At 45.5% G+C, this 27,033-nt stretch overlaps 1 protein-coding gene across 1 annotated transcript in view; it reads right to left on the bottom strand.

The window, feature by feature from the left end:
• Positions 1-27,033, bottom strand: part of LOC127571373 (mannan-binding lectin serine protease 1-like) — a 79,534-nt gene that overhangs the window by 16,490 nt on the left and 36,011 nt on the right. The window contains 2 exon segments of the mRNA XM_052017688.1: positions 7,313-7,391; positions 11,399-11,517. Coding sequence (XP_051873648.1) covers positions 7,313-7,391; positions 11,399-11,517 — 198 coding nt within the window.

Genomic DNA, 27,033 nt, shown 5'->3' with positions numbered 1-27,033 from the left:
TTCCCTCCAAGATGCACAGGATCCTGATTTGGAAATATCTCGCCAGAATTCATTATCACTGGGCCTAAGTAGAACCAGAGAACACTACGGCACAGAAAACAGGCCATTCGGCCCTTCTAGTCTATGCCAAAACGGTATTCCGCTAGTCCCACTTACCTGCACCCAGTCCATAACCCTCCAGACCTCTCCCGTCCATGTATCTATCCAATTTATTCTTAAAACTCAAGAGTGAGCACGCATTTACTATATCAGATGGCAGCCCGTTCCATACTCCCACCACTCTTTGAGTTAAGAAGTTCTCCCTAATGTTCCCCCTCTTTTCCTTTTCACCCTAAAGCCATGTCCTCTCGTACTTATCTCTGCTAATCTAGGCGGAAAGAGCCTACTCGCATTAACTCTGTCTATACCCCTCATAATTTTGAAAACCTCTATCAAATCTCCCCTCATTCTTCTGCACTCCAAGGAATAAAGTCTTAACCTGTTCAATCTTTCCCTGTAACTCAACTCCTGAAGACCCGGCAAAATTCTAGTAAATCTCCTCTGCACTCTTTCAATCTTACAAATATACTTCCTATAGTTAGGCGACCAGAACTGCACACAATACTCCAAATTTGGCCTCACCAATGTCTTATACAACCCCACCATAACATCCCAACTCCTATACTCCAAATCCTGGAACCTCCTCTCCAAAACTGCACCAGCTCAAGGAAATGACTCACCATCCCCTTCCCATGGGTAACTACAGGTGGGCACTAAATGCTGGCCTTGCTGGTGATGCCAGATCCTGAACATGAAGTAAAAGAAATATCCCCGCCTTCTAATTCTGCCCACCACTTAATCAATCAATATCACTTTGCAGACTTTGTGTCCTCCTCACATAGAGTACTACAGCACAGAAACAGGCCCTTCAGCCCATTTAGTCTATGCCAACCTGACCTTCTGCCTAATCGCATCTACCTGCACCCGGACCATATCCCTCCAAACCCCTCCCATCCATGTACCTATCAAAATTTCTCTTAAATGTTACAATTGAACACGCATCCACCACTTCCGCTGGCAGCTCGTCCCACACTCGCACCACCCTCTGAGTGAAGTAGTTCCCCCTCAGATTCCCCTTAAATATTTCACCTTTCACCATAAACCTATGACCTCTAGTCTCACCCAACCCGAGGGAAAAGAGCCTGCATGCATTCACCCTATCTATACCTCTCATAATTTTGTATACCTCCATAAGATCTCCCCTCATTCTCCTGTGCTCCAGGGAATAAAGTCCTAACCTATTCAACCTATCCCTGTAACTCAGGTCCTCAAGTCCCGGCAACATCCGTGTAAATTTTCTCTGCACTCTTTCAAGCTTATTGATATCTTTCCTGTGGATAGGTGACCAGAATTGCACACAATACTCTAAATTCAGCCTCACTAACATCTTGTACAACTTCAACATAACATCCCAGCTCTTGTACTCAATGCCCTGATTTATGAAGGCCAAAGTACCTAAAGCTCTCTTTATGACCCTATCTACCTATGACGCCACTTTCAAGGAATTATAGATCTGTATTCCCATAGAACAATAAGGCACAAAACAGGCCCTTCGGCCCACCATGTTGTGCCATCCATCAAACCACCCTCACACTACCTAACCCCTTCCTCCCGCATATCCCCCCATCCCCCAAGCTCTTGAATCTGTCCAATGTATCTGCCTCCACCACCACCCCAGACAGTGCATTCCATGCACCAACCACTCTCTGGGTGAAAAACCTCTCTCTGACATCTCCCCTGAACCTCCCACCCATAACCTTAAAGCCATGCCCTCTCATCTTGAGCATTGGTGCCCTGGGAAGGAGGCGCTGACTGTCTACTCTATCTATTCCTCTCAATACTTTATATACCTCTATCATGTCTCCTCTCATCCTCCTCCTTTCCAGTGAATAAAGCCCTAGCACCTTAAGCCTCTCCTCATATTCAATACTCTCCAATCCAGGCAGCATCCTGGTAAATCTCCTCTGCACCCTCTCCAACGCCTCCACATCCTTCCTATAATGAGGCAACCAGAACTGAACACAGTACTCTAAGTGTGGCCTAACTAGAGTTTTGTAAAGCTGCATCATCACTTCGCAGCTCTTAAACTCAATCCCACGATTTATGAAAGCCAACATCCCATAGGCCTTCTTAACTGCTCCTTCCACCTGTGAGGCAACTTTCAATGAACTGTGAATATGAACCCCCAGATCCCTCTGCTCCTCCACACTGCCAAGTACCTTGCCATTTACCCTGTACTCTGCCCTGGAGTTTGTCCTTCCAAAGTGTACCACCTCACACTTCTCCGGATTGAACTCCATCTGCCACTTGTCAGCCCAGCTCTGCATCCTATCAATATCCCTCTGTAAGCTCCAACAGCCCTCCACACTATCCACAACACCGCCGATCTTAGTGTCGTCCGCAAACTTACTAACCCAGCCCTCCACCCCCTCATCTAAGTCATCTATAAATATCACAAAAAGTAGAGGTCCCAGAACCGATCCCTGCGGGACACACTAGTCACTGCCTTCCAATCCGAGGGCACTCCTTCCACCGCAACCCTCTGCTTTCTACATGCAAGCCAGTTCCTAATCCACACAGCCAAGCTTCCTTGGATCCCTTGGCCTCTGACCTTCTGAAGAAGCCTACCATGAGGAACTTTATCAAACTAAAATCCATGTAAACCACATCCACCTTACTGCCCTCATCAATCTTCCTGGTCACCTCCTCAAAGAACTCTATCAGGCTTGTGAGGCAAGATCTTCCCTTCACAAAGCCATGCTGGCTGTCCCTAATCTGTCCATGATTCTCTAGGTGTTCATAAATCCCATCCCTTAGAATCCTTTCTAACAGCTTACCCACCACAAACGTGAGACTCACCGGTCTATAATTCCCTGGCCTATCCCTATTACCTTTTTTGAACAAGGGGACAACATTCGCAACCCTCCAATCCTCTGGCACCATCCCCGTGGACAACGAGGACCCAAAGATCCTTACCAGCGGTTCAACAATCTCCTCCCTAGCCTCTCGAAGCAGCCTGGGGAAAATCTCGTCAGGCCCCGCAGATTTATCTGTCTTAATATTATTTAACAACTTCAACACATCCTCTCTCTTGATATCTACAACCTCGAGAACATTACCCCTACCAGCACTCCCTTCCGCGTCATCAATACCCCTCTCCTCGGTGAATACCGAAGAGAAGTACTCATTGAGAACTTCTCCCACTTCCGCCGCCTCCAGGCAAATTCTCCCACCTTTGTCCTTAATCGGACCTACCTTTACCCTAGCCATCCCCCTACCCTTCACACGTACTTGAAAAAGACCTTGGGATTTTCCTTAACCTACTAGCCAACACCTTTTCATGTCCCCTTGTAGCTCTCCTCAGCCCTTTCTTAAGTTCCTTCCTCGCTACCCTATATTCCTCACGGGCCCTGACTGAACCTTGCTGCTTATACCTCATGTACGCTACCTTCTTCTCCCTAACAAGTCGTTCCACCTCTCTCGTCACCCACGGTTCCTTCACCCTGCCATTCCTTCTCTGCCTCACCGGGTCATATTTATCCCTAACATCCTGCATAAGATCCCTGAACATCGACCACATCTCCATGGTACATTTTCCTTCAAAAAGGACATCCCAATTTACACTCCCAAGTTCTCTCCTTATAGCCTCATAGTTCGCCCTTCCCCAATTAAAAATCCTCTTGTCCTCTCTACACCTGTCCCTGTCCATGACAATTTTAAAGGTTATGGAGCAATGGTCACTGTCCCCCAAATGCTCACCCACCAATAGATCCTTCACCTGTCCCGGTTCATTTCCTAAAACTAGATCTAACATGGCATTCCCTCTAGTCAGCCTGTCAACATACTGCGTCAGGAATCCCTCCTGGACATATTTAACAAATTCCGTCCCATCTAAACCTTTGGCACTAAGCAGATTCCAGTCTATATTTGGGAAGTTGAAGTCTCCCATTATAACAACCCTGTTATTTTTGCTTCTCTCCAAACACTGCCTGCCAATCTGCTCCTCTATATCTCTACTGCTACCGGGGGGCCTATAGAATACTCCTAGTAGAGTAACTGCTCCTTTCTTGTTCCTTAATTCCACCCATACGGACTCTAGAGACGATCCTTCTACAACATCCATCCTTTCCACAGCCGTAAAAGTGTCCCTGACCAGTATCGCCACCCCTCCCCCTCTTCTCCCCCCTTCCCTATCCCTCTTAAAACACCAAAAACCAGGAATATTCAATATCCGCTCCTCTCCTGACGTCAGCCACGTCTCAGTAATAGCCACGATATCATAGTCCCCCATACTTATCCAAGCCCTCAGTTCATCCCCCTGGTTCCTGACACTTCTTGCATTTAAGTAAACACACTTCAGTCCATCTACCTTACTACTTTTATAGCCTGTATTCTGCTTCTCCTTCCCCAAAGCCTCTCTACCTGTTTGATCTAACTTTTCCCCATCCCCTTCTTCCTCTGACCTACTCCTCCGGTTCCCTTCCCCCTCACAAACTAGTTTAAACCCTCCCGAACCACCCCAGCAAATCTCGCCGCAAGGATATTGGCCCCCTTCTGGTTCAGGTGTAACCCGTCCTCTCTGTACAGGTCCCACCTTCCCGAGAAGAGATCCCAATGATCCAGAAATCTAAAACCCTCCCTCCTGCACCAGCTTCTCAGCCACGCATTTATCTGCCACCTCCTCCTATTCCTGCCTTCACTATCGCGTGGCACTGGCAGCAATCCCGAGATTGCTACCCTTGAGGTCCTGTTCCTCAATTTTCTGCCTAGCTCCCTGAACTCACTCTTCAGGACCTCATCCCCCCTTCCTACCTATGTCGTTGGTGCCAACATGGACCACAACTTCTGGCTGCTCTCCCTCCTGCTCAAGAATGCTGTGGACCCGATCAGTGACATCCCGGACCCTGGCACCTGGGAGGCAACATACCATCCGGGATTCATGCTCACTGCCACAGAACCTCCTGTCTGTTTCCCTGACTATCGAGTCCCCTATCACTACCGCATGTCTCTTTCCCACCCTTCCCTTCTGAGCAGCAGTACCAGTCCCAGTGCCAGAGACCTGGTAACTGCAGCTAGGCCCCTGCAGGTCATCCCCCTCAACAGCTTCCAAGGCAGAAAACTTGTTACCGAGGGGAACAGCCTCCGAGATTCCCTGCTCTGTCTGCCTGCCTGACTTCTTCTTTCTCTTCCCTCCGCTGACAGTCATCATTCTATCTGCCTCCTGAACCTCAGATGTACCTGCTCTCAGGGGGGTGACTGTCACATGATGGACCATGTCTACATAACTCTCTCCCTCCCTTATGCTGCGCAGTGTTTGTAGCTGCGACTCCAGCTCATCAACTCTGAGCCGAAGTTCATCCATCCTCAAGCACTTACTGCAGATGTGGCCATTTTGGACCGCAGCAAGGTCCACGAGTTCCCACATCAAACAGCTACAACAGGTCCCTTTGTTCTACCGCACACCATTCACTGTACAAGTCTTACCCTGGTTTCTTTCCAAAGTGCAACACCCACTTTTCTGCATTCAATCCCATCAGCCATTCTTCAGCCCATTTACCTAGCTGGTCAAGGTCACACCGCAAGCTTTGATAGCCTTCCTCACTGTCTACTATGACCTCAATCTTGGTGTCATCCGAAAATTTGCTAATCCGGTTTACCACATTATCATCTAAATTATTAATATAGATGATAAACAACAACAGACCCAGCACTAATCCCTGTGGCACACCACTAGTCACAGGCCTCCAGTCAGAGAGACAACCATCTACTACCACTCTCTGGCTTCTTCCACTAAGCCAACTTTGAATCCAGTTGACTACTTCATCCTGAATGCCAAGCAACTTAACCTTCCGGAGCAGCTGCCCATGCAGCACTTTGTCAAAGGCCTTGCTGAAGTCCATGTAGGCAATGTCCGCTGCCTTTCCCTCATCGACCTTACATAGAAACATAGAAAAGCTACAGCACAATTCAGGCCCTTCGGCCCACAAAGCTGTGCCGAACATATCCCTACCTTAGAAATTACTAGGCTTACCCGTAGCCCTCTATTTTTCTAAGCTCCATGTATCTATCCAACAGTCTCTTAAAAGACCCTGTCGTATCCGCTTCCACCACCATTGCCGGCAGCCCATTCCACGCACTCACCACTCTCTGAGTAAAAAACTTACCCCGACATCTCCTCTATACCTACTCCCCAGCACCTTAAACCTGTGTCCTCTTGTGGCAACCATTTCAGCCCTGGGGAAAAGCCTCTGACTATCTACCCAATCAATGCCTCTCATCTTCTTATATACCTCTATCAGGTCCCCCCTCATCCTCCGTCGCTCCAAGGAGAAAAGGCCGAGTTCCCTCAACCTGCTTTCATAAGGCATGCTCCGCATCCCAGGCAGCATCCTTGTTGGTAACCTCCTCGAAAAACTCTCAGATTGGTCAGACGTGACCTGCCACACGCAAAGCCATGTTGACTATCCCTAATCAGGTCCTGTCTATCTAAATACTTACATATCCGTTAGTTTCCCACCTATCTTTGTGTGCTCAATATATTTGACCCCAATATGGACTGTTGTTGATCCTCCAATGCTCATGAGGGCTGTAAAATCATTTCAAGAAAATTATGCTGTCACACATTGAAGAACACTAGTGATACTGAATTTTAAGAGCAGAAACAGTTAATGGTTTACATCTGAACAAAAACCATTCTGTTAATAAACTCCAGCATCTGCATCTTCATTCACATTGATTTATTACGCATGCTCGGAGATCTTTTGGCTAATTGGGTCCATGGCAGGATACAATTAAAAACATGCTTATCTCGTTACGTGTGGTTAAAATGAGTCCACAGAAATCATTCATTCTGACCTGCTGTGAACAGGCCATGCCCCTCTGCTTTAGAGGGAATTAAGTGGTGGCTCCCCCTCCCTCCTTCCTTGCCCTACATGTCCCTTCCACCATGAATCTACTTCTGAAGTCACCATCCACATTCTCCCTAATACAGACCCCCCCCATTGCTCCCTCCACCCTTTCCCCTCTCCTTCTCTGCAATGTGAAACATATTTCATTTCTAACTTTTCTCTGTTAGTGCAAAGGTCATCGACCTGAAATGGTGACTGTTTATCTCTCCCTGGACGCTGCCTGACCTGTACAGTGCTTCCAGTGCTCCTTGTGTATATTTCAGACCTCCAGCAAGTGGTTTGCTTTTTGAAAGCCAATTATCACTTTGTAATTGGAAGTGCCTGTTTTAGGATATTTACAGTAATATCCTGAGCTCATGACTTACCTTTACAGGTAGGAATTCCACTGCTCCATGTCCCCGATTTCAGGCATTCAATCTGATAGGCTTCTACCTCGTCACCACCCTGAAATAAAGGCCAAACAAAGGCCATCAAAACAAAGGTGAAAGAGACGGGCTCTCCTGCCAAAAGTAAACTGCCAATGCACAGGAGAAGCAGCACTGGCAGCTTTCCTGTGTGGAGCGTTGGGTCAAGGAGAAGGACAATCTATTGCTGCCAATGACCAAGTAACCCGTTGAGTGAATCTAAAACATATTATCTGCTAACCATCATCCTGCTATTTGTGGGAGCTTGATATGGATCAGATGCAGAATGAACTGATGCAGGTTCTCAACTCGGAACTTCAACCATTCCTTTCACCCACAGATGTTACCCAACCCGCTGAGTTCCTCCAGCTGATTGTTCGTTGGTCCAGATTCCAGCATCTGCAGTCTCTTATGTCTTCAAAATAAAGCTTTCCTTGCACTGCCCTGTCTAAGATTCCCAGGACAGAGCAGCATATTAAGTTCAAAGTAAAGTTTCCTCTAAACCACCCTGTCAAATTCTCCCAGGATTAGAATGGGTTAGCTATTAATAAATAGCAAAGTGGGATTTAAGAGGCATTTAGACAGACACATGAATAGGCAGGAAATAGAGTTGTAGGCAAATGGGATTAGTTATCGGCATCATGGTCAGTGCAGACATGGTTGGCTGAAGGGCCTGTTCCTAAGCTGTACTGTTCTGTGTTCTAAAAAGTCAAGGTGATCAGGAAAAGTCAGCATGGTTTTGTGAAAGGGACGTCACATTTGACCAATTTATTGGAATTCTTTGAAGAAGTTATGTGTGCTGTGGATAATGTGCAACCAGTAGATGTCATTTATTTAGGTTTCTGGAAGGCATTTGATAAGGTGCCACATCAAAGGTTTCGTGGAAACTAAAAGCTTGTGGTGAAGGAGGCGATATATTGACATAGCTGGCCAACCAGAAACGGAGTAGGCACAATTAGGCCTTTTTCTGGTTGGTCAGGTATAACGAGTGGAATGCCACACAGATCAGTGCTGGGGTCTCAGCTATTTTCAACAGACGAAATGGATGAAGGCATGATTGCTGAAGTTGCTGATGAGAAGGGCAGGGAGAAAAGTAGATTGTGAAAGGACAAAAGGACGTCAATAGTTTAACTGAGTGGTCAAAGATCTGGAAAATGGAGAACAATGTGGGAAAAATTATAATCTAAATGGTGAGATGCTCTGAGGTGCAGAAGAATTTGTCCTGCTGCATTATTTACTAAAGGCTGGTTTCCCGATACAGCAAATAATTAGGAAAGCTAATAAAATGCTATTGTTTATTGCTAGGGGAATTGAATACAAAAGTAGGAAGATTTTGCTTCAGTTATGTAGGACATTGGTGAAACTGGATCTGGAGGACTGCAAGTGCTGACTTCCTTAATCAAAGAGGGACATTAAATGTCAGAGGAGGTCCACGAGACATTCCCCCCTCAGCCACCCTCTCTGAAGCTTTGCAACTTCCTTTCATCCCTTTCCAGCTCTGATGAAGGGTCTTTGACCTGAAACATTAACTCTGTTTCTCTTCCCACAGATGTGGCCTGACCTATTGATTATTTCCAACAATTTCTGTTTTTGCATTACAAGACTAATACCTGGAATGGGTGGGTTGTCTTAGGAGGGATGGTTGGACAGACTAGGCTTGTGTCCACTGGAGTTTAGAACAGGGAGAAAGGATATGATTGAAATGTACAAGATCCTGAGGGGTCTTCTCAAAGTGGATGTGGAGAGGAAGTTTCCTCTTATGGGGGAACCTAAACCAGGGGTTATTGATAAAAATAAAAGATCATTTATTTAAGACAGATGAGGCAAACATCTTTCTCTGAGGCTTCTGTTTTTGGAACTCTTGTTCCTCAAAGGACAGTGGAAGCAATGTAACGTGACCTGACCTTAGCCCTGAACTCTCATTATTTCACATTAGGACATCGCCTACCTGCTGGGTATTGGTATTGGTTTATTACTGTCACTTGTACCGATGTACAGTGAAAAACTTGTCTTGCATACTGTTCGACCTACCTACGAGTGGCTACTGCCAGCTCTACCCACAAGGTCTATTTTAAGAGCCTTCTAGGTGAGGTCCGCCCTCATTACTGCAGTAATGGACTGCTTAATCTACATAGCATTACCACCTCTCTTCCATTTGCCCCTGTCGTGCCTGAAGATTCTATACCCTGGAATGTTGAGTTGTTTCTCAACAGGAAGGGGAGTAGGGATAGCCCAGGGAATTATAGACCGGTGAGTCTTACCTCACTGGTTGGTAAGCTAATGGAGAAGATCCTGAGAGACAGGATTTATGAACATTTGGAGGTATAATATGATTAGGAATAGTCAACATGGCTTTGTCAAGGGCAGGTCCTGTCTTACGAGCCTGATTGAATTTTTGAGGATGTGACTAAGCACATCGATGAAGGGAGAGCAGTAGATATAGTGTACATGGATTTCAGCAGGGCGTTTGATAAGGTACCCCATGCGAGGCTTATGGAGAAGGTGAGGAGACATGGGATCCAAGGGGACATTGCAGTGTGGATCCAGAACTGGCTGGCCCACACAAGGCAAAGAGTGGTTGTTGAAGGGTCGTATTCTGAGTGGAGGTCGGTGACCAGTGGTGTACCTCAGGGATCTGTACTGGGACCCTTACTCTTTGTGATTTTTACAAACTACCTGGATGAGGAAGTGGATGGGTGGGTTAGTAAGTTTGCAGATGACATGAAGGTTGGGGGTGTTGTGGATAGTTTGGAGGCTGTCAGAGGTTACAGAGGGAGACATAGATAGGATGCAGAGTTGGGCTGAGAAGTGGCAGATGCAGTTCGACCCAGGTAAGTGTGAAGTGGTTCATTTTGGTAGGTCAAATATGTTGGCGGAATATAGTATTAATGGTAGGACTCTTGGCAGTGTGGAGGATCAGAGGGATCTTGGGGTCCGAGTCCATAGGACGCTCAAAGCGGCTGTGCAGGTTGACTCTGTGGTTAAGAAGGCATATGGTGTATTGTCCTTCATCAATCGGGGAATTGAATTTAGGAGTTGAGAGGTATTGTTGCAGCTATATAGGTCCCTGGTCAGACCCCACTTGGAGTATTGTGCTCAGTTCTGGTCGCCTCACTACAGGAAAGATGTGGAAGCCATAGAGAGGGTGCAGTGGAGATTTACAAGGATGCTGCCTGGAACGCAGAGCATGCCTTATGAAAGCAGGTTGAGGGAACTCGGCCTTTTCTCCTTGGAGAGACGGAGGATGAAGGGGGACCTGATAGAGGTGTATAAGATGATGAGAGGTATTGATAGGGTAGATAGTCAGAGGCTTTTCCCCAGGGCTGCAATGGTGGCCACAAGAGGACATAGGTTTAAGGCGCTGCAGAGTAGATATAGAGGAGATGTCAGGGGTAAGTTTTTTACTCAGAGAGTGGTGAGTGCATGGAATGGGCTGCCGGAAACAGTGGTGGAGGCGGATACGATAGGGGCTTTCAAGAGACTGTTAGATAGGTACATGGAGCTGAGGCCTTGGGTAAGCCTAGTAATTTCTAGGGTAGGGACATGTTCGGCACAGCTTCGAGGGCCAAAGGGCCTGAATTGTGCTGTAGTTTTTCTATGTTCTATTCTATGTTCTATGATGGAGGAATCACTGGTAGACTGGGGGAGGTAGGGGAAATATAATCCTTCCCTTGCTTCACTTTGAAGTGTTGGTATCACAGCATGAAGCTGAGTGGAGACATGAGGGCTGAATTTCCAGCTTCACTTGTCGCTGACATTGGACCTCCAACCCGTCTCAGTCTCAGAAAACGGATTACATTATGTCAGGTTTTTATATATGCTTCTTAAACTATAAAAACTGCAAAAATAAAGCAATAAAATTGGTGATCAACACAGAAAAGTTGTATTGTTACTGTTTTCTCTTGCACTACCTCAATGAACTGTTGTAATGAAATGATCATATGGACAGCATGCAAAACAAAGTTTTTTCACTGTACCTCGGTACATGTGACAATAATAAGCCAATTTACTAATTTTGAAGTGGAAATAAACTTTGATACAAAATACCTTCACAAATTTAAATCCAGCGTTGCATCGAATCTGGACTTGATCTTTGAATGAATAATGCTCCAGGAGAGGTTCAACTTTGCCATTGAGGGGTGGCTGGACGACAGGACAAGGATTGCCTGCACAAATACAAAGATATATTGAATTGTAACCCATGAGATTTCTCCTCATCTCATCCCCCAGCACAAGAACCTTTTCAGTCTCCAATCCCAAGGAACGTAATCTTTTCCATTACTGCTTCCCAGTGCGGAGCCTTTCTTAGCTCTCTCCAGGTGCCCTCTGTTCTGTAGCATGCCTTCTCTTCCTTTGAGTACTCCCTGGCATTATAAATTAATTTATCCACAGTGTGACTGTGATGGGCTTTGGAATGGAATTGTCAAGGCATGGACTTCCTCTGAATTACAGCAACATGGGCAAAGTATTGAGTATAGGAGTTGGGATGTTACGGTGAGGTTGTATAAGACATTGGTGAGGCCAAATTTGGAGTATTGTGTGCAGTTCTGGTCACCTAACTATAGGAAGGATATCAATAAGATTGAAAGAGTGCAGAGAAGATTTGGTAGAATATTGCTGGGTCTTCAGGAGTTGAGTTACAGGGAAAGATTGAATAGGTTAGGACTTTATTCTTTGGAGTGCAGAAGAATGAGGGGAGATTTGATAGAGGTTTACAAAATTATGAGGGGTATAGACAGAGTTAATGTGAGTAGGCTCTTTCCACCTAGATTAGCAGAGATAAGTACGAGAGGACATGGCTTTAGGGTGAAAGGGGAAAGATTTAGGGGGAACATTATGGGGAACTTCTTCACTCAGAAACTGGTGGGAGTGTGGAACGAGCTGCCATCTGATGTGGTAAGTGCGGGCTCACTCTTGAGTTTTAAGAATAAATTGGATAGATACATGGATGGGAGAGGTCTGAAGGGTTATGGACTGGGTGCAGGTCAATGGGACCAGTGGAATAAAGTTTCTGCACAGACTAGAAGGGCCGAATAGTTCTTCCAGGAAAGCAGCCATCCCTTTACTACAGTCTTAATTTAGGCACTGCATAGGTTCAGACAACACATAAGGGAAGCATTTAGTCATTTTGTTACTCAACTGGTAACTTAGAGACTAGGAAGAATGATCTGGAAAACTAAGTTTTAATCCCATCAAAGCAGACAGGGAACTCAAACTCAGATCACCAAACAAATCTGTAATAAAAGATCTACTATCAGTATTGGCCACCATGAAGTTACTGGAATGTCATAAAGACACATGACAATGTCCTTCAGGGAAGGAAATGCTGCCCTTAACAGGACCTATATATTTTTTAAATTTTTTATTGATTCATTTTTTGGCCTGAATTTATTGCCCATAGCTCATTGCCGTTGAGAAGATGGTGAAAGTCACTTCCTTGAACCTCTGCAGTTATTCAAGTGAAGGTGCTCCCATGATGCTGTTGCAAACTGGTTCTGGGATTAAAGACCGAGCAGCAATGAAGGAAAGGCAATACCTCTAGGGCAGTGTCCAACCCGTGGCTGGTGATGTTCCCCTGCACCTCCTGCCTCCTACCTTGAAGGTAAGTGTGGATTGAGAAGTGCTAACAGAATAGCCTGGGTAAGTAACTACAGTGCATTTTGTAGCTAGTTCACACTCAGCCACAGTTTACTGGTGGTGGAGGGAATGGATGTTTAAGGTGACTGATGGGCTGCTTTGACCTGGATGATGGCAAATTTCTTGAAGAAAGGTTGGAGCTGGACTCATCCGGGCAAGTGCAGAGTATTCTGTCACACTCCTGACGTGTCTTGTTGATGGCAGCAGGATGTATATCACTCACCACAGGGTACCCTGCCCCTGGCCCACACCTGTAGCCATAGCATTCATTTGTTTCATTATTTTATTATTTTTCATATTTTATTATTTATATTATCTCACAGTATAGAAAGAGGTTATTCAGTCTATCAAGTCCATTCCAGCTCTGAACCATCCCACCAATCCCATTTCCTCATCTATTTCCCTGTATTCTCTATTCCCTGTATCATCTATTCTCTCATACGTCCATTAACACCACCCCAGTTCTCCTACCATCCACATAAACGTGGGATAAATTAGAGCAGCCAATTCACCTAACAAATAGCCACAATTTGGGATATGGGAGGAAACCAGAGGAAACACAGACAGCTCTGGAGGTCAGAATATCCAGCACTTCTCACCTTACAATAGAAGGAAGGTCGCTGGTGAAGCAGCTGCAGATGGCAGGGTCCAAGACATGGTCTGAGGAACTCAGACTGGGAGACAATCACAGACATTTTCCTTTGTGCAAGGTATGACTCCAACCATTAAAGAGTTCCCCCTTAATGCCCATTGATTCAGTATTGGACAAGCAATATCGTTTTCTCATTATTGAGTGATCCAATACCAGAGGTCATGCATTTAAGGTGAGGGGGGAGGATCAGAACAGACATCAGGGGCATGTGGATGCCTGGAATGCGTTGCCCGATAGGGTGGTGGAGGCAAATTCATTGGCAATTTTAAGAGGGGCTTGGATGGGCACATGAATGAGAGGACAATGGAGGGATATGGGATTTCTTAAGGTAGAAGGGATTAGCTATGTCAGCACAACATTGTGGGTCGAAGGGCCTGTCCTGTGCTGTACTGTTCTATGTATTACCAGGAGCCCTTGGTGCCACAACTTAGTGCCTTGACATGAACAGCAGCCACTCTCACTTCATCTCTAAAATTTAGCTCTTTGATCCATGTTTGGACCAAAGCTGTGATGACGTCTGGAGCTGAATGGTCCTGGTGAAACCCAGACTAGGTATCAGTGAGCAAGTTACTGGTCAGCAAGTGCCACGTACTAGCACTGTTGATGACAGTGCTTCCATCACTTTGATGATGATTCAGAGTGGACTGATTGGGCAGTAATTAGCAGGAAAGGATTTATCCTGCTTTTTCTGAACAGGATATACCTGGACAATTTTCCACATTATCAGGTAGATGCCAATGTTGTAACTGCACTGCAACATCTTGCCCGGAGGCACATCTAGTCTTGTAGTGTGGGTCGTTAGTACTACATCTGGGATGTCTGATCTCACAGCCTTTGCTACATCCAGTGCTCTCAACTGTTTCTTGATATCAAATGGAGTGAATCAAATTGGCTGGAGACTGGTTCTGTTATGGTAGGGTTCTCAGGAGGAAACCAAGACACATCATCTATTCAGCACTTCCAGATAAACATGGCTATGAATGCTGTAGGACCTTGCTTCTAGGACTTGCATACTGGGCTCTGTTGTTGGTGGGATGGGAACCTTCTCCTCCTGTTGGCTGTTTAATGGCCCATCAATGTGAATGACTAGATGTGGTAGGGCAGCAGAGCTTCGATCTGATCTGTTGAGCGCATGCTATTTTTCTTTTTAGCAATATGATGTAGTCCTTAGTTGCAGCTCCACTAGGTTGGCACCTCAATTTTTAGGTCTTCATGGTGCTGCTCCTGGCATACCCTTTTGCACTCATTGAACCAGGGGCTGACAGCAATGGGAGGGAGAGAGATATACCAGGCCACGTTACAGATTGCAGAGGTGTACATTCCCATTGCTACAGATGGCCCCATTTTGAGCCTGATATTTTGTCTATCGCATTTAGCATGATTGTAGTGGCACACAGCAAGTTGGAATGTGTCTTCAGCACGAAGACAGGATTGTCTCCCCACAGGATGGTGGGGACTTCCTTCCCACCATGCTGACCCAGACAGATGCATTTCCTACAGGCAGACTAGTGAAGGTGAGGCCAAATGGATTTATCCCTCCTGTTAGTTCACTACCTGAAGCAAACACAGAGAAGCAGTGATATAATCAGCTGAGGTAGGATGAGATTTTCCTGCCCATGAGATTGAAATCAATATTGAGGGCCCTCTCTGTCTGTATACCATCTACTGTGACCCCAGTAGATATGTGCTGCTGGTGGGTCAGGATGCACCCATGGACTGAGGGGGAAAGAGTCTAGCACATTGTCAACAGATATCATTTCTGAGAGTCTGACCATGTCAGGTTGTTGTTTGATTTGTCTAAATCAGAAAAAACTGTAGCTACTATAGTGGAAGGAGCCCTTGACTACATCTCATGTTTTCTGCACCTCTGCTCTCACCCACAGTCCTGGACAGATTCAGAGCAGAGTTCCCCTGGTCCTTACATTCCACCCCACCAACCTCCCCATTCAGTGGATCATCCTTCACCATTTCTGCCAGCTCCCATAAAATGCAGGGAAGAGGACGTATCCCGTATTTCAAAGGGATCCCTCTCTTCCATTTCCGCCAACCACTCCCCATCCTTTGTCACTTTCCCATGCAATCACAGAAGATGCAACACTGGTCCTTTCACCTCTTCCCATCATCCAAAAATCCCAACAGTTTGCCCAGATGAAGTAGCAATTCACTTCCAACTTCTTCCATGCTTGTGTACTGCATTTAGTTCACAACGTGGTCTCCTCTACATTGGAGAAATCCAACACAGATTGGGTAATTGCTTTGCAGAGCACTGGTGCTCATTCTACAGGAGAGCCCTGACCTCTCTATTGCCTGCCACTTTAATTCTCTATCACATTCTCACCCTTACCTTTCTATCTTTGACATTGCTACAATCAGGGCCAACACAAACCTAAGGAACAACACCTCATCTTCCATCTGGGAACACTGCATTCTTCCAGAATCAATATCAAATAGCTAACTCGCTCTTACTGTCCATATCAGAACTGGCCATTTCTATCTGCCATTCCTCTGTGACCTTTGGCTCTGTTTTCCTCTCTTCATCAGTACAGCCTGTCCTGCTGGACACGTCCCACAGCTCTGCTATTAGCAACACTTAACACAGACAAAGACATAATCTGATTAACTCATCTGGTGTCACCCCATCAAAGGTGTTCCCTCTGCTCTATCCATCCCTCCCCCACCTTCTCTGTTACTGAAAACTACTTTCTTTCTCTGTTTCAACCTGAACTGTTAACTCATACAATCAGAGAACTGTACGGCAGAGAAACAGACCTATGCTGTACAATTCTGCCTCCTTTACTTCAGGGAAAACAAACCCAGTCTATTCAATCTCTCCTCAATCCAGGCAAAATCCTGGTGAATTGCCTCTAAAGTGGAGGTGGATAGGTTCTTGGGCATCAAAGGCTATGGAGAGAAGGCAGGAGAATGGGGTTGAGAGGGAAAAATAAATCAGCCATGATCGAATGGTGTAGACTCAATGGGCCGAATGGCCTAATTCCGCTCCTATGTCTTATGGTCTCCAGCACAATCACATCCTTGGTGTAGTGTGGCAACCAGAAATGTGTAAAATACTCCGAGTGGTCTAACAAGTTAAACATTCCAACTTTTATATTCTGTGCCCTGAACTATGAAGGCAAGCACACCAAATGTCTTCTTCACCACCCTATCTGCGTTGCTGCTTTCTGGGAACAATGGACTTGAACCCTGAAGTCCTACTGGTTCAACAACATTCCTGCATGCTCTGCCACTTATTGTACACGTCCCACTCCTACTTGACTCCCAAAATGCATCACCCTGCACTAATCGGGATTAAATCCCATCTGCCAATGCTCCACCCAACTTTCCATCTGATCTACATCCTGCTGTAGCTTCAGACAGCCTTCCTCACTATCTACAATGCGATCAACTTTTATGATCATTAGGCTTGCAGATGACACATCTCCTACACTCACATCCGTCGTTAATGATATCACAAACAAGGGTCCCAGCACCGGTCCCTGCAGTACAGCACTGTTCACAGACCTCCAATCAGAAATGCATCCTTCCACCACCACCTTGTCTCCTATCATCAAACCAAATTTGGATCCAATTTGCCAGCTCGCCTTGGATCCCATGCGTCTCAACTTTCCTGACAGCCTACTGTGCAGGACCTTGTCAAATGGCTTACTGAAGTTTATATAGACAATGCCTACCACTCTGAATTTTCTTAGTTACCTCCTTAAAAAACTCAAATTAGTGAGACCAGATTCCCCCACACAAAGCTATGCTGACTATCCCTACCCAGCTCCTGCCCTTCCAAATGTACACAAATCCTATCATGTAGGATTTTTTCCAGTAATTTCCCTACCGCTGATGTAAGACTCATCGGCTTGTAGTTATTGGGAGCCTTGTCAAAAGCTTTACTAAAGTTCACATAGACAACATCCACTGTCCTACCCTCATCAATCATCGTCGTCACTTCCTCAAAAAACTCAAGTTTGTAAAATATTACCTCCCCTGCACCAAGCTATGCTGACTATCCATGACGTCTATGCTTTTTTGGCTGACATTAGGTCCTATCCCTAAGAATTTTCTCCAATAATTTCCCAACCACTGAAGTAAGGCTCACCAGCCTATCATTTCCTGGTTTGTCCATTGCATTTATTATGCAACAGACAATTCTCCAGTCCTCTGGGACTTTGCCTGTGGTTAAAAGATCTCTGTCAAGACCACAGCAATCTCCTCTCTTGCCTCTCTCAATAACCTAGGGTAGATCCCATCAGGCTCTGGGGACTTAATGTTCTTCAAGAGCCCCAACACCACCACCTTCTTGATATCAACATGCCCTGATCTCATTATCCTTCATGTCCTTCTCCTTGGTGAATACCAACACTTGAAGTACTCATTTAGTACCTCACCCAGTTCCTCTGAATCCAGACACAGTGTCTCTCCTTTTTCCTTGAGTAGTCCTACCCACTAGTTATCTTCGTTTATAATTTATGCATGAAATGCTTTGGCATTCTCTTTAACCCTTCTCATTAAGGACAAGGACATGGCCTCTTTTAGCCCTCCTGATTTCCTCTTTTTTTCTTTCCTGCTTCCTTTATATTCAAGGACCCTGTTCGATTTCAACTTCCTAAACCTTACCACATACTTCCTTTTATTTTTGATTAAAATGGTGTTTGGTTCTGGTGGCTGCAGTATTTCTTGGATTTATTGTGCAGTGAGAATCAGATCCATTGTATCGCTTGATGGGGGGAATCCACACAGTAACTCTAAAAGGAGCTTTTCTGCCTTTTGGGAGGAGACAGTTGAGAAGAACATTTGGGATGATCTTCCCTGTGATAAGAATGCAAAGAGTTCAATCTCAGCAGCAGATATGGCTGTGAACTTGCACTAGAAGTACCTAACAGGTTTCAGTATTTCTGCAGGGATTCCATTGATACTAGAGGTCTTGTTGTTTATCAGATGGCCTTTTCAACTGGGTGAGATGCCGAGACTGACCATGATAACACACTAGGGAATAGATTTCAGGATGTAGCAGAGTCTTGGTTGAGATCTTTGAAATACTCTTTCAGTGGGTACAGTCCCTCCTCATGCTTGATAAGCTCTCTTTTCTTTGTTCTCAGGGGGCCTAGGTCTTTATGTTTCAACCACTAAATTTCCTAATAGCACTCAAGAATCCAAGCACATCATGGTTATTGGCTTGTGCTGGATCTCCTTCACTACAGAAAGGATATGGCAGTGTGAGAGAGTGCATTTGGTACACCCTAACCCTAATGCAGAGGAAGTTTAAGTTGTTGCTAGGACTGCATAATTACATTTATGGGGGGGGGGGGGGCGGAGACAGGCTCTACTGGGGTTGCTGCTTTTGTAATGACACAAAACTTGGGAGATGGAGTAAGCTGTAATCTGTTTATCACTTTTATTAGGGTTTTTGGGTGTAAGGGTTAGTTTTTGTTAGGGTTTTTAGTGTAAGGTTTAGATTTTTTTTATAAGTTTTTTCTAAGTAGTCGAGTGGGGGCTGGACTGCGCAGGCGCAGCGCAGGCAGCTTAAAAAGCAAACAGCCTATAGAGCAGGCAGCGGAGTGAGTGGCAGCAGAGTGTTCTGGGCTTCGGCTCGAGGGGCTTCAGCGTGAAGGGCCAAGGAGGGTAAGTAGCTGGTAAGTAAGTAAAGGCAAGGTTTACCTTTTGTTCATTATAGATTTGTAGGTGGGACTAACTAGGGAAAAAAGAAAGGTAGTCAGATGGAGGACATGGTCATATGCTGCAGCTGTTTGATGTGGGAACTCGTGGACCTTGCTGCGGTCCAAGATGGCCACATCTGTAGTAAGTGCTTGAGGCTGGACGAACTTCGGCTCAGAGTTGATGAGCTGGAGTCGCAGCTACAAACACTGCGCAGCATAAGGAAGGGAGAGAGTTATGTAGACACAGTGCATCAGGTGACAGTCACCCCCCTTAGGGTAGGTACATCTGAGGTTCAGGAGGCAGATAGAATGGTGACTGTCAGGGGAGGGAAGAGGAAGAAGAAGTCAGGCAGGCAGGCAGACAGAGGCTGTTCCCCTCAGTAACAAATATTCTGCCTTGGAAGCTGTTGAGGAGGATGACCTGCAGGGGCCTAGCTGCAGTTACCAGGTCTCTGGCACTGGGACTGGTACTGCTGCTCAGAAGGGAAGGGTGGGAAAGAGACATGCGGTAGTAATAGGGGACTCGATAGTCAGGGAAACAGACAGGAGGTTCTGTGGTAGTGAGCATGAATCCCGGATGGTATGTTGCCTCCCAGGTGCCAGGGTCTGGGATGTCACTGATCGGGTCCACAGCATTCTTGAGTGGGAGGGAGAGCAGCCAGTTGTTGTGGTCCATATTGGCACCAACGACATAGGTAGGAAGGGGGATGAGGTCCTGAAGAGTGAGTTCAGGGAGCTGGGCAGAAAATTGAGGAACAGGACCTCAAGGGTAGCAATCTCGGGAAGGCTGCCAGTGCCATGTGATAGTGAAGGTAGGAATAGGAGGAGGTGGCAGATAAATGCGTGGCTGAGAAGCTGGTGCAGGAGGGAGGGTTTTAGATTTCTGGACCATTGGGATCTCTTCTCGGGAAGGTGGGACCTGTACAGAGAGGATGGGTTACACCCGAACAAGAAGGGGGCCAATATCCTTGCGGCGGGATTTGCTAGGGTGGTTCAGGAGGGTTTAAACTAGTTTGTGAGGGGGAAGGGAACCGGAGGAGTAGGTCAGAGGAAGAAGGGAATGGGGAAAAGTTAGATCAAACAGGTAGAGAGGCTTTGGGGAAGGAGAAGCAGAATACAGGCTATAAAAATAGTAAGGTAGATGGACTGAAGTGTGTTTACTTAAATGCAAGAAGTGTCAGGAATAAGGGGGATGAACTGAGGGCTTGGATAAGTATGGGGGGACTATGATATCATGGCTAACGTCAGGAGAGGAGTGGATATTGAATATTCCTGGTTTTCGGTGTTTTAAGAGGGATAGGGAAGGGGGAAGAGGGGGAGGGGTGGCGATACTGGTCAGGGACACTGTTACGGCTGTGGAAAAGATGGATGTTGTAGAAGGATCATCTCTAGAGTCCGTATGGGTGGAATTAAGGAACAAGAAAGGAGCAGTTACTCTACTAGGAGTATTCTATAGGCCCCCCGGTAGCAGTAGAGATATAGAGGAGCAGATTGCAGGCAGTGTTTGGAGAGAAGCAGAAATAACAGGGTTGTTATAATGGGAGACTTCAACTTCCCAAATATAGAACCTGCTTAGTGCCAAAGGTTTAGATGGGACGGAATTTGTTAAATGTGTCCAGGAGGGATTCCTGACACAGTATGTTGACAGGCTGACTAGAGGGAATGCCATGTTAGATCTAGTTTTAGGAAATGAACCGGGACAGGTGAAGGATCTATTGGTGGGTGAGCATTTGGGGGACAGTGATCATTGCTCCATAACCTTTAAAATTGTCATGGACAGGAACAGGTGCAGAGAGGACAAGAGGTTGTTCAATTGGGGAAGGGCTAACTACGAGGCTATAAGGAGAGAACTTGGGAGTGTAAATTGGGATGTCCTTTTTGAAGGAAAATGTACCATGGAGATGTGGTCGATGTTCAGGGATCTTATGCAGGATGTTAGGGATAAATATGTCCCGGTGAGGCAGACAAGGAATGGCAGGGTGAAGGAACCGTGGGTGACGAGAGAGGTGGAACGACTTGTTAGGGAGAAGAAGGTAGCATACGTGAGGTATAAGCAGCAAGGTTCAGACAGGGCCCGTGGGGAATATAGGGTAGCGAGGAAGGAACTTAAGAAAGGGCTGAGGAGAGCTAGAAGGGGACATGAAAAGACTTTGGCTAGTAGGGTTAAGGAAAATCCCAAGGCCTTTTTCAAGTACGTGTGAAGGGTAGGGGGATGGCTAGGGTGAAGGTAGGTCCGATTAAGGACAAAGGTGGGAGAATTTGCCTGGAGGCGGCGGAAGTGGGAGAAGTTCTCAATTAGTACTTCTCTTCGGTATTCACCAGGGAGAGGGGTCTTGATGATGCGGAAGGGAGTGCTGGTAGGGGTAATGTTCTCGAGGTTGTTGATATCAAGAGACAGGATGTGTTGAAGTTGTTAAATAATATTAAGACAGATAAATCTCTGGGGCCTGACGGGATTTTCCCCAGGCTGCTTCGAGAGGCTAGGGAGGAGATTGCTGAACCGCTGGTAAGGATCTTTGAGTCCTCGTTGTCTACGGGGGTGGTGCCGGAGGATTGGAGGATTGTGAATGTTGTCCCCTTGTTCAAAAAAGGTAATAGGGATAGGCCAGGGAATTATAGACCGGTGAGTCTCACGTCTGTGGTGGGTAAGCTGTTAGAAAGGATTCTAAGGGATAGGATTTATGAACACCTTGAGAATCATGGACTGATTAGGGACAGCCAGCATGGCTTTGTGAAGGGAAGATCTTGCCTCACAAGCCTGATAGAGTTCTTTGAGGAGGTGACCAGGAAGATTGATGAGGGCAGTGTGGTGGATGTGGTTTACATGGATTTTAGTAAGGCATTTGATAAGGTTCCTCATGGTAGGCTTCTTCAGAAGGTCAGAGGCCAAGGGATCCAAGGAAGCTTGGCTGTGTGGATTAGGAATTGGCTTGCATGTAGAAAGCAGAGGGTTGTGGTGGATTGAGTGCTCTCGGATTGGAAGGCAGTGACTAGTGGTGTCCCGCAGGGATCGGTTCTGGGACCTCTACTTTTTGTGATATTTATAGATGACTTAGATGAGGGGGTGGAGGGCTGGGTTAGTAGGTTTGCAGATGACACTAAGATAGGCAGTGTTGTGGATAGTGTGGAGGGCTGTTGGAGCTTACAGAGTGATATTGATAGGATGCAGAGCTGGGCTGACAAGTGGCAGATGGAGTTCAATCCGGAGAAGTGTGAGGTGGTACACTTTGGAAGGACAAACTCCAGGGCAGAGTACAGGGTAAACGGCAAGGTACTTGGCAGTGTGGAGGAGCAGGGGGATCTGGGGGTTCATATTCACAGTTCATTGAAAGTTGCCTCACAGGTGGAAAGAGCAATTAAGAAGGCCAATTGGATGTTGGCTTTCATAAATCGCGGGATTGAGTTTAAGAGCTGCGAGGTGATGATGCAGCTTTACAAAACTCTAGTTAGGCCACACTTAGAGTACTGTGTTCAGTTCTGGTCACCTCATTATAGGAAGGATGTGGAGGCATTGGAGAGTGTGCAGAGGAGTTTTACCAGGATGCTGCCTGGATTGGAGAGTATTGAATATGAGGAGAGGCTTAAGGTGCTAGGGCTTTATTCACTGGAAAGGAGGAGGATGAGAGGAGACATGATAGAGGTATATAAAATATTGAGAGGAATAGATAGAGTAGACAGTCAGCGCCTCCTTCCCAGGGCACCAATGCTCAAGACGAGAGGTCATGGCTTTAAGGTTATGGGTGGGAGGTTCAGGGGAGATGTCAGAGGGAGGTTTTTCACCCAGAGAGTGGTTGGTGCATGGAATGCACTGCCTGGGGTGGTGGTGGAGGCAGATACATTGAACAGGTTCAAGAGCTTGTTGGATAGGCATATGGAGGAATGTGAGATAGAGGGATATGCGGGACGAAGGGGTTAGGTAGTGTGAGGGTGGTCTGATGGACGGCACAACATGGTGGGCCGAAGGGCCTGTTTTGTGCTGTATGGTTCTATGGTAAGCTGAATAGCAAAAGATTTCAAGGAGATTTGGACAAGTTGGTGGAATGGGTAGGCATGTGGCAGATGAACCTTCACGCTAAGAAATAAGAAGCGTTGGAAGAATGAGAAGAGACAATATAAGGATTCTAAAAGGGAACTAAAATCACAGATCTGTTCATCAAAAGCAGTTGGGCTTGTTGAGAAAGTGGTTAGAAAAAAAAAAAAATCGACAGGATCCTGGGCTTTATGCACAGAAGCGTACAGTACAAGAGCAGATCATGATGAGCCTTTTAAAAAAAACACTGCAGTATTCCAAGATAAAGGTAAAGGCTATAGAGAGGGCAAGGAAGAGATTTACCCATGTGGAGGAATGGGGGACTTCAGTGAAGTGGAGAGACTGAAGGTTTAGAGCAGAAGGGGTTAGAAGTGGGCTGATAGAGATATTTAAGGTCATGACCTGTAGGTACTGAGAAGCGATATCCACGACAGGAAGGTTTGCAGGGCAAACAAAGAAGTCATGGCCAGTGGTTGGGACCTGGAGTGCACGGTCAGGAGGCACAGGGGAGTCAGATGAAACTGGTCGGAGAGGTACAGCATGGAAAGGCCCTTCAGCCCGAGTCTGTGCTGACCATCAACCACCCCTTTATATTAATCCCAGTTTTTATTCCTCACACCTTCTTATCGACTCCCCCAACTCTACAACTTACCTATACACTTGGGCAACTGACAGCGGCCAGTTAACCTACTGATCCGTACCTCTTTGGGATGTGGGAGGAAACCAGAGCACCTGGAGGAAAGCCATGCAGTTACAGGGAGAATACTCAAACTCCACACAGACAGCACAGAGATCAGGATTGATCTCTGGTTTCTGGTGCTGCAAGCATCAGCTCTACTATCTGCACCATTGTGCACCCAAAGAGACCAAGGCTGAATTTAATTGAGGTGTATTAAATTATGAGTGGCCTGGACAAAGTGAACAGGAAGGACCTTGGCAAGGAAGTCAATTTCTAGGAGTCAAAGGTTAAAAATAATTGGTGAAAGATTAGCAAGTTGTTTAGAAAAATATTTTCACCCAAAGAATGGTGGGGATCTGGAACTCACTGCCTAAAATTCACACCACATTTAAAAGGCTCCTGTATGCTGAGGTGCTGTAACCCACAAGGATACAAGCAGCTGAGAAGAGGATTACTCTAAATAGATCCTTCCTCCAGCATTGATTCATTAGGCCAATGCCCTCCTTCTGTCCCATAGGTATAAATAGAAAGAACAATAGACACATCGGTAACCAAATTTACCTAATCAAAAAATTTAATCAGAGTTGTCAATTATTTCATAAGTGATATCTCAAACTGTCAATACATAATTTTCAGCTTCATCATTGATATCACTACCTTCAGTGTCAATATCAATAATATTATGAACAGCAGAATTAGTATCATTTTATCACTATAAAAATCTTCAACATAAATACCAAAAACAGCATAATACTACATAAAAGGTCACTAAATAAGGTTCCATCCTGTGCAATTTATAGCCAGAATTTCCATTAAATGAGCAACCAGTTGACTGCTCACAGACTGAAGTAATCATTAATAATGGTGATTCAGGTTGAGGTTCAGTTACTGATAGGGTGATTACTGTGTGTACCTAGTATACAAGTAGATTTCCAATAAAAGAGATTCACTGCTGGATCCAGCAATGGAAGATGAACCAGTGTAGATGAGAGAAGTTAGTAAAAGATGAAACATCAAGGCAACAGTGATCATTACCAACCAGGCATAATGATGCAGAAAATGCTGGAAAAGTAATGCTGAGTTAATAGCATTTTATATCACTAGTTGTAAACAAAACAGCAATTTCCTATAATGAAATTCTCTCAGATTCATTTCTTTCAGAACATAATTTTGGGAGACAATACTCAGGTAACTAGAGACACGAGAAGGAAAGGCAAAATAGAATGTGACAGGTGAGAAATCTGAAAAAAAAAACATATACTGAAGAGCTTTGGAGACACAGACTGCAGATGCTGGAATCTAGAACAACACACTGGAAGAACTCAGCGGGTCAAGCAGTATCTGACAGTCCTGATGCAGGGTTTCAAACTGAGATGTCAACAATTCCTTTCCTCCCACAGATGCTGCTCGACCCACTGAGTTCTTCAGCAGATTGCTTGTTGCCCCCACTCAAGAGCTTTTATGGGCATGCAATGAGGAAAAGACTAGTGAGAGCAATGTGGGCTCCTTATGGACTCAGGAGAATTTATTATGGAGAATGGAGAAGTAGTAGAGGAGTTAAACAATCACACAAAATCTGCTGGATTTATTAGTGAACCAAGGATCAGACAACAATGAGAAATTTAAGGAACAATTAGCAAAAACAAGTACCAGAGTAGGGCTTGACAGATGCTGAATCCCCAGGACTTGATTATCTACATCCCAGAGTTCTGAAGAAGGAGGTAGTTTCAGAGATGGTTGATGCACTGTTATCATCTTTAAGGGTTCATTTGGATTTGTTCCTTTGGATAGGAGGGTAGCAAATGTGACCCCACTATTTAAGAGAGGGAGAGAAATCAGGGAGCTACCAACCTGTCAGCCCAAAATCAGTGAGGGAAAATTCTGAACAGGAAGGAAAACAACATTTGATTAATCTACTGGAGATGATTGAGGATGTGACTAGTAGAATAGATATGGGGAAACCATGGATATGGTGTATTTGGATTTTTAAATGGCTTTCAATTGTGCAGTTCTGGTCACCACACTGTAGGGAAGATGTGATTACACTGGACAGGGTGCAGAGGAGATTCATCAGGATGTTGTCTAGATTGGATGGAGTGTTGTAGTTATAAGGAGAGACAGGATAGACTTAGTTTATTTACAGTGGAGTGAAGGAGGCTGAGGAGCAACCTGAAAGAGGTGCACAAAATAATGAGGGGGATAGCGAAGGCAGATAGCAAAAAAGAAATTCCCATGATTAATGTGTCTAAGACATAGGTTTCAGGTGAGAGGGAGGAGATTTAGGCGGGATCTGAAGGGGAATTTTTTCATACATATGGTGATTGGAGTCTACAATGTGCTGCCTAAAGAGGTGGTGGAGGTAGATAGGCTCACGACACTTAAGAAGCATTTAGACAAGTACCTGGAGACAAGAGACTACAGATGTTGGAACCTGGAGCAACACACAAGATGCTGGAGGAACTCAGTAGGTCAGGCAGTACCTATAAAGGGAAATGGACAGTTGACGTTTCGGGTTGAGACCCTTCATCTGGACTAAATTGCCATAGCATAGACGGTTACAGATCTAATGTGGGTAAATGAGATTAGTGCAAGTGGGTACAAGGAGTGGCAATGAACATAATGGGCTGAAGGGTCTGCCACTGTGCTGTATGACTATGACCTGCAATAAAGTCCCACACAGGAGATTGGTAAATAAGGTTTGAGCACATGCAATTGGTATTGGTTTATTATTGTCACTTTTACTGAGGTACAGTGAAAAGCTTGTCTTACAAACCGATCATACAGGTCAATTCATTACACAGTGCAGTTACATTTAGTTAGTACAAAGTACATTGATGTAGTACAGGTAAAAACAATAACAGTACAGAGTAAAGTGTCACAGCTACAGAGAAAGTGCAATGCAATAAGGTGCAAGGTCACAACAAGGTAGATCGTGTGGTCATAGTCCATCTCATTGTATAAGGGAACCGTTCAATAGTCTTATCACAGTGGGGTAGGTGGTGTCTTAAGTCTGGTGGTATG

The sequence above is a fragment of the Pristis pectinata genome, chromosome 6, assembly GCF_009764475.1.
Source record: "Pristis pectinata isolate sPriPec2 chromosome 6, sPriPec2.1.pri, whole genome shotgun sequence".
In the NCBI taxonomy this organism is placed as follows: domain Eukaryota; kingdom Metazoa; phylum Chordata; class Chondrichthyes; order Rhinopristiformes; family Pristidae; genus Pristis; species Pristis pectinata.
This window is presented reverse-complemented; position numbering and strand designations above follow the sequence as displayed.